Source organism: Gossypium raimondii, chromosome 4 (assembly GCF_025698545.1).
Source record: "Gossypium raimondii isolate GPD5lz chromosome 4, ASM2569854v1, whole genome shotgun sequence".
In the NCBI taxonomy this organism is placed as follows: domain Eukaryota; kingdom Viridiplantae; phylum Streptophyta; class Magnoliopsida; order Malvales; family Malvaceae; genus Gossypium; species Gossypium raimondii.
The window spans coordinates 22,033,603-22,042,379 of NC_068568.1; the positions used below are offsets into that span (position 1 = coordinate 22,033,603).

The 8,777-nt window shown below is 32.3% G+C and overlaps 1 protein-coding gene across 1 annotated transcript; it reads left to right on the plus strand.

The window, feature by feature from the left end:
* The first annotated feature begins 1,598 nt into the window (after positions 1–1,598).
* Positions 1,599–4,103, plus strand: LOC105767229 (uncharacterized). The gene is made up of 2 exons (XM_012586737.1): positions 1,599–1,650; positions 3,541–4,103. Exons 1-2 carry the CDS (start codon positions 1,599–1,601, stop codon positions 4,101–4,103), a joined length of 615 nt encoding a protein of 204 aa, XP_012442191.1.
* Positions 4,104–8,777: the final 4,674 nt, after the last annotated feature.

Sequence of the window (8,777 nt, forward strand, 5' to 3'; positions counted from 1 at the left end):
TTTGACACTGTACGCTTGCAGTTAAAACCATGTTTTTAAATTGCTTTATAAATTTTTTTGTTTTCTATGCACGCGAGTAAGCGATCAATCACCCCAAGCATACTTTTGATACCAAACCAAACATGTTTCACTATGCCCATTTTTGAGAAAAGCAACTAAATAAATTGGCATGCTCTTGTCAAAATATATACTAAGCCATGAATGATGCATAATTCTTCAATACTACCATTTCTAGCCATTCACTTAAGTTTATTAACCATGGCATCTAAGTTCACTACATGCTTAACTATATGCTTTCATACTTCACTTATGTTTCAAGCATAACATTCAATTATACCGAAAAAATCAAGATTATAATGTCATTCATATTTGCATGAACACGTTCCTTTCTACATATATATAAAGTCATAAAGAAATCATGTTATACTTAATTAAACAATTATCCAAGGTGACCATTTCATACACCTTATCCCTATTCACATGCCACAAATTTGATAACCAAAATAAACACAATACTACCAATTCGGTGATAGTGTGAGCTTCATGATGATCCAGTTTGGGAAGTTCCACAAGGTGCCGGTCTATAAGGAAAGGAAACAACTAGAGTAAACATTTAGAAATATTAGTAAGTTCTAATGGAAAAAATACTATGCTTACCTTGTTTTTACCTAAACATTTAAAGCTACCTTAGTTTGACATAACTTTGGCTAGAGCATGATACTCAAAACATCAACAAGGTGTGCAACTATTTATAACCAAGATCGTTAAATGCTACAAGTAACTTAACATACCAATTCATGTTACTTTCATATAACTTATCAACATTGTGTATTCAATCAACAAGCATAAGATTTTAACAAGTATACATGGTTCAATTTGATAACCTTTGCTATTAGCAATAAAAAAGATATATCATTCAAATTGCAATCCATTCAATGAATTTCCAATTTGGACTTCAAATTTGTTCCACCACATTTCAAATTTTAAATTTCAGTTATACCATTTCGCCCGATGAACCCTAGTAAACGGACTCAAATACACAAAACTAAATTAGTTGGATCCGAATCCTAGTTTAGTTAGTATGGAACTGACTGGTTCCATAGTGAGAGACAAAATGATTAGGATTGAGTGGTAGCAATGGTCTATGGAGACCGTGCCGATAGAGTACATATATAGGTGTGTATGGAAACGAAAATCCTCTCAATTCTATATCTCAAATATTTCTCTCTAAGCATCGTCTTCTTCAGTCGCTCTGAAGAAGAAGAGGATGTAGCTAAATGAAGCTCTACATGTTACAATCATTGTATGATTTTGAATCTGGAAGTAGAGAAATTGGGAATCACTATAAGAAAGAAGGAGGCACTGGCGTTTGAACAAGCTAAGTTGTCAATGATAAGAAAGCAATGTGAGTTTTTGTACCTTACCTTTGGATGTTAGATAATTGCGTAATGTTTTCTAAATGATAAATTGTTTGATGTGCTTGAGTATTTTATGCATGTTGTGATGGGAGAAATTATTGGTGCTTAGATGAAGTTACGATAGGAATAGGGTGACTCTATTAGATACCGCCATACAGTATTCTTGAGTGCAACCGTGATATGCGAAGCTCTGAGACTTGTAGGAGGAACACTATGGTGTTCGAGCATCAAGGTTAGCAATTGTGTAGTGGAGGAATGGGCAGACGAATAGGGAAATTGGAATTTTGCTAAGATTTTGCCATTCAAGATTACTGGGAGCAAACCGTGATGTGCGAAGCTCTGAGACTTGTAGGGGGAACACTTTGTTGTTCGAGTATTAAGGTGAAATGCGAAACATGTACTTCAAGATGACACCGTGATGACAATTAATAGGTTTCATAGAGCAAAATTTCGATTGCGGTCAAAAGGCTCTATGGGGTGAGACTGTGACAATGATCAGGTCTTACGGGGTGACATCTAAAAACACAGGGAAGTCAGTTGGGACAGTAAACATAGGGCAGTCCACTGGATTAGTAAACACGGGGTAATCTACCAGAACAGTAAACATGGGGTAGTTTGCTGAGACAACACATACAAAGTAGTCTGCTAGTACAATGATTATGGGGAATGTTGCGTAAGACCATGGCTCGACCATGGTAATAAAGAGGGTCTGCCAAGACCTTAAACCCGGGATGATTGCCATGACATTAGACATTGGGAGGTAATGTGGAGTCCACAGATCAAGGTACAAGAAGAACTATCGAGGTATAAAGCATAAATTGTGGTTTGATTGGGTAGTAAGGCACTAAACCAAATGGACATGGTTCAATTGGAAAACTCAATATAGCAGAAAAAAAGGAGGGGATTCGCCATAGGCGAGGATGAATGACGTCAAGGAAAAGCCTCAAGCCAGTTAGAGTGAAAAGAGGAAAAGGCTCCTTAGATAAACGTATTGTACCTCAAACAAGTCCGTTAATGAAGCTATGTATCCCATACTGTTTGAATAGATACGATGTAGCTAAATCAATACACAAATTTAATTCATAACTCAACAAAGGGGGTAATTGAAAGTTTAAGTATGTCGACCAGAGTACTCGTGAAAAGATAATGTTAGCCCAAGGAAAAATTTTTAATAGAGTCCTCTAGTGAATAGTGAAGAACGATAGGCTATTAGGACCGTGAAATATAATAAAGATCTTATTGATCTATTAAAGGTGAAAACCTTCAAGAATTACATTGGTCGGAACCAATACATTGGGTATTACATCTCTAAAGGACTATCCTTGAGAAACAGGCTGAAAGTGCGGTCATTTTGGTGTCGTAGTTATGGCAATTACTGGATAAACACCAAACAATGCCAACTAGAAGTAATGACACAAGTATCAGGGAGTTAAATTTTGAGATAGAAATCAAAATTTCTTAAGTTTTATGTATTCTTACCCGCATTTTGCATACAGATCTTATTAAGTTTTCCCAGACTTATAAAGTGGTTGCTTGAATGTAAGTTAAATAAAGAATAAAAAATTCAAAAGGGACCAAGTTAGACTTCACTAGAACTTGGCAATGTGTGGTAACTATTCATGTATATATAAAAGGGCATCCACAAAGGCCATACCTCGAGGTGGAAGTTTGTCTGAAATTAAATGGAAATTAATTTTGTAAAATGTAAATAATGGTTAGATCATTTAAAAATGTTGGATCGTAAGAAATTGATACTGATATAATGGGTGCATAGATTCCAGGATGAAAATTTTGAGGCATAAATTGTCTATGGATGTAACTGGATTAGATTCGATGTACGTTACGTTGTTTTGATTGTTGTAGCATTCGGTACTCGAGATTAACGATTAGATCGGGTATATGATGCTGAATATATAGTCCAACAACTAAGACTAAAGTGTGATAATTTTACTGTATAATGTAAAAAGAAGAAGAAAAGAGAAAGAGAGGTTGATCTATGTGCCAACATGGAAGTCTTTTTGATTTTTTATTTTTAATTTGTATTTTCCTTTTATATGTAGTTATATGGATCACTAGTCGTTATGCTGATATATACTTGGACATAAGATATCTATTAGTGTAGGTAACCTCTCCTCGAAACTTCAAAAGTTGAATAGAGAAGTATATGGGCACATTGGTAGAAGGAAACAAGATCTTACGAGGCGTATTGGCAAAATCCAAGCCGCATTTGATAGGAAGTGTTCAAGATTTCTATTGGAGCTAGAATTGAAGCTAAAAATTGAGTATGAAAATATCATTGATGAAGAAGAATCTTTATGGCGGCAAAAATCAAAAATTGAGTGGATTCAACAAGGAGACTGGAATACTAATTATTTTGACACTAAAACTTTGAGACGGAGGAATTTCAACAAAATTTCTACTTTAAAAGTTAATGGTGATTGGTGTTTTAAGGATGAGGCCCTTCAACGAGAAGCAATTAGGTTTCATAAATCTCTCCATTATTTGGATGATCAAAGCCAAGTATTTCTTTCCCTTGCCTGGGATTTCTCAAGGATCGATATGGAGGGTTTAGAGACTATGACTAGGGAGGTGACCATTAATGAGATTCATAGTGATCTTTTTAATATGGGTCCACTGAAGGCCCCAGGTTCAGATGGCTTTCATACGTTGTTCTACCAGAATTAGTGGGAGACTGTTGGGCAGGATGTGTTCTCTTGGGTTTAGGGAATTTTTGTGGGCGGTTCTATTAATTGTTTTGTTAATAAAACCTTGTTGGTATTTATTCCAAAAGTCAAAAGCCCGGAATCCTTACCCAAATTTCGTCTCATTAGCCTTTGTAATGGTTTGTACAAGATAATCACTAAGATTATTGCTACCCGATTTAAGCCTCTGTTCCCTAGACTTATTGCTCAGAACCAAGTCAGTTTTGCTACAAGGAGACAAATTATTGATAATGTTATTATTTCCCAATAGGTAGTTCATTCTATGAGAAATAATAGAGGAATAAAAGGGTAGATGGAAATCAAGGTTGATCTGGAAAAGGCTTATGATAGACTAAAATGAGACTTCATCGAAGACACTTTAGCTGATGCAGGTATTCCTTACTCTTTGTCTAGGATCATTATGGAATGCATTTCTACTGTTTCTATATAGATTATCTGGAATGAAAGCCTTACAGAGGGATTTATATCGAGGAGATGAATCCATCAAGGATGCGCTCTTTCCCTATATTTGTTTGTTCTTTGCATGGAGAGATTGGATCAGCTTATCCATAAAGAATTTAAAGATAATTCTTGTAGGCCTGCTTCCCTTATTAAAAATGGCCCAGCTTTGTCAAATATATTCTTTGCTGATGACCTTTTCTTATTTGTGGAAGCGGATGTGAATCAAGCTTGCATGGTGAGAAAAGTTATTGATTTGCTCGAGCCAGCTTCGGGTCATAAAGTAAATGCTAGTAAGAAAAATGTTTTCTTTTCTAATAATATTCGACTTCTTCTTAAAGGTGAAATTTGTAGAACTCTTGGTTTTGCTGGGGCGAATGACTTAGGATCTTACTTGGGTATGCCATTGCTCCATCAAAGGGTTACAACCAGCCCTTTTAAGTTTATTGTTGATAAAATCAGGAGGAAGTTGGACAGTTGGAATGCGAAAATGTTGTCCATGGCAGGGAGAGTCACTCTAGCAAGGTCGGTCCTCTTGGCGATCCCCAACTACTTTATGTAAAATTGTAGAATCTCTGTTAGTATTTGTGTTGAGATTAAAAGAATTGCAAGAGGCTTTATTTGGGGAAAATATCTAAGAAGGCATGGGATGTCCTTAGTAAAATGACCCAATAATGGAGGTCTTGGACTTCAAAATCTTAAGGAGCAAAATGAATCATTTTTGCTTAAGCTAGGTTTTAATCTGCTCACTAATAAGTAAGCACTGTGGTTTAAGATCCTTAGAACCAAATATAAGGTTACGGAGGTTTGCCCTAATGATATATTAAGATCATGTTCCTTTGTTTGGAGATCCTTATCCAAAGTCTGGCTAATCCTTCGCTAGAACCTTACTTGGTCAGTGAGAGATGGTAGTCTTATAAAGGTTTGGACCAACAATTGGGTCACAGAGATAAGGCCTTTAATTAATTTTTGTCACAACATTGGAAATTTGGATATGAGTACCATGTTAAAGGAGATCTTTTTTAACTGATTGTAGCTGGGATTGGAATTTTCTTAGCCTGTTTGTGGATAATAGTATCTTGCCTTATATTGCGACAGTTCAACCACCAAACCCTTTAAGTGGTAATGATGAGTTGATATCTACATGGTCTGACTGTGGTAAGCTCACTGTTAAATCTACTTATAGTTTTCTCACGCAGAATTATCTTAATCTGGAAGATAGCAAATGGAAGCTCATTTGGTCTTTTATTGGACACTAAAGAGTAAGACATTTTTTATGGTTGGATCTTGAGGAGCGGCTGATGACCAATGCTGAACGATGTAGGAGAGGGCTTGCAAGTGACCCATAATGTGCAAGTTGTATTAATGTTGAAGAATCTATTACTCATGTTTAACGGGATTATGACAATGCACAAGAAATATAGAAGTAGGTAGCCTCTTCCAGATTTTGGGGGAAATTTTTTGTCGCTCATTTGATGGAATGGATTTCGATGAACTTGAAAAATGAATTGGGGTTGGTGATTACAGAAGTTGACTGGCAGTCCTTTTTATGGAATTATTTGTTAGAATCTTTGGAAGCAAAGGTATCTATGGGTGTTTCAAGGGGAAAGTTTTAATAGCACTCATATTCTTCATTCAGCGTGCTGTTTCCAGAGGGCTTCAGAAAGATAAACACTGACGGAGCAAAGGATCTTGATTTGGGGGATGGTTCGACAGTTGTCGTCGCTAGAGATAATCTGGGCTCATTACGTGGAGGTGTTGGGAGGAATATTGGGAAATGTAGTGTTGTGCAGGCTGGACTTTGGGCAATCTATGATGGATTACATATGGCGTGAGAGAATAATTGGGTGAATATTATGGTCGAAACTTATTGTGCACAAGCTATAGAAGCCATTTAGATAAGTTGTGTGTACAATTGTATAGGGATCTCACTTCAAGAATTCTTGAGCTTTATAGAATGCTGTGGGGGGTAATCATTAAAAAGATTCCAAGGGAAGTTAATGTAGCTGCTCATATGCTGGTAGGGAGGATGAAAGGATACCCTTATATCCCCATAGTTTGCCAGGAAACCCCCAAAAGAGATTCTTGATCACTTAAGGAGAGATAGTTATTTTATGCACGATGATACTGAAATAATGTTGTAATTATTTTGGGCGTTCTCTACCAATAAAAAATTAGATTAATTATATTATAATCATCGTACAAATTAACTCTTTCCCTATTTCTTTCTAACAATTTAAAAAGCATCAATTTGATTGATTCCTTCTTGTATATTCAAAGAAGATTTGCTATGTTTTAATAATTTAACTTTTTTTCTTGAAAAGGCTCTTGGGACACCTTTAGTAAAAAATAAAAAGTAATAATTGATCCCTTAAAAATAAGTTTTAATGATGAAAATTTTAATTAGATTATTCTGTTAATAAAAAATTTTCATTGATTGATATGACAATTAATGGTGCTGACGAGATTGGTGGCAACTATTAGAATATGACACATGGTATGTCACTTGGAAAGTTGTTGACGAGGCATGCCTCCTCAAAAAAATAAAAATAAATTATTTTTAAAAATAAAAATATTAATAAAATATATACTTGTAATAAATTTCGCAAATGGCTGTTCAAATATCATTTGTCTAGATTTATTCTATATGAGTGTAAAACTATAAATAAATATAAAACTAAAAATCTTAAAACTTGTTAACAATTATTTAAAAATCTAAAAATTCCAAAAATTCAAATATGAGAAATTTAAAATTTTAAAAATATTTTTATTCTAATTTCAATGATATTAACATAAAGATATCATTTAAGTTTTACAATATTTAATAGTGAAATGGGTTTATAAATTTTTTACAATTATTAATCTTTTATAATTTTAAAATTATAATTTTACATTTATCTAAAATGAATTTAGATAAATGGTTGTCTTAATTCAATAAACATGGGCAACCATTTGTCCACATTTTTTCTAAATGTATATTTTTATTATTTTTAAAAAATAATTTTTTTAAATTTTGCCGATGTGACATGCCGCGTTTTGTCTCCTGATGGTTGTCTTCATTAACGGTCAAATAAGTCAACTAACAGTTCCCGATAATGAAAAGACCTAATTAATTTTTTTTTATTCCTTAAAGACTCAATAAGGAACTTTTTTTTTTTTAAGTTGAATTGATTTTTTTTTCAATTTTTACTAATAACTTTACTGTTAGATTTTAAGTGTTATCTTTTAATTGGCATCGTTTTCTACACACAATTTTATACTAACACTTGAAAAACTTGCAAGGCAAAATGAAATTGTTGCACACTGAAATTGGAAGTTTTGTTTACGAAATGTAAACTTCAATATGTTCGATTGATATTATTTATTAGTTTATGTTTATTTTTATTTATCAAGTATTATGTTTTTAAACTGAGTGTATTTAATATCAACTATCATTTTTAAAATTAAATTGATATAGTATTATGTTTAAACTTTGTAAAATTAAATGGATACACTATTATGTTTAAACTTTGTAATCATAATATTTGTGAAACCTTATAAATTTTTTAATAAATTATAAGAAATAATTTCATGTAATTAAATTGATACATTGATGCAGGGTAAAACAATTAGTTTATAATTAAACAGACATTAACAATTAATATAATTATACCATAAAATTTGAAATATAAATTAAAAATAATAATTCTTTAATATATGAAAATGTATTTTAAATATTATATAATTATATTAAAATTTTATAATTGATAATGATTTTTGTTGTTGTTAAAGTTTAAATTAAAATTTATTTTCAAAATTAATTATGAATATAAAAATACTTTTTGAAAGTATCTTAAAATAAATTCTAATAAAACCGCTATTATTCAAATTTAATAATTAATACGTGTATAATAAACATACAAAGTTAATAGTTATTGAAATTTACAATTTTAAATTTAATGATTATATGAAATATATAGTGATATAATATATTAATTTAGTTATGTTATATACGATATTTCTATTAAAATAAAATATCTATATCAAAATTTTGCTTTACATGAAACAGACCATTATGTAAAACTAAATTAATGATTAAGTTGAAAAAAATATTTATAACTTACAAAACATTAAAATTATTTGAATTTATCTAAACTCACCCAATCAAACGGATAAAATTTAAGAAATTTCGAAACCAAAAAATTAAATCCAAAAGTGT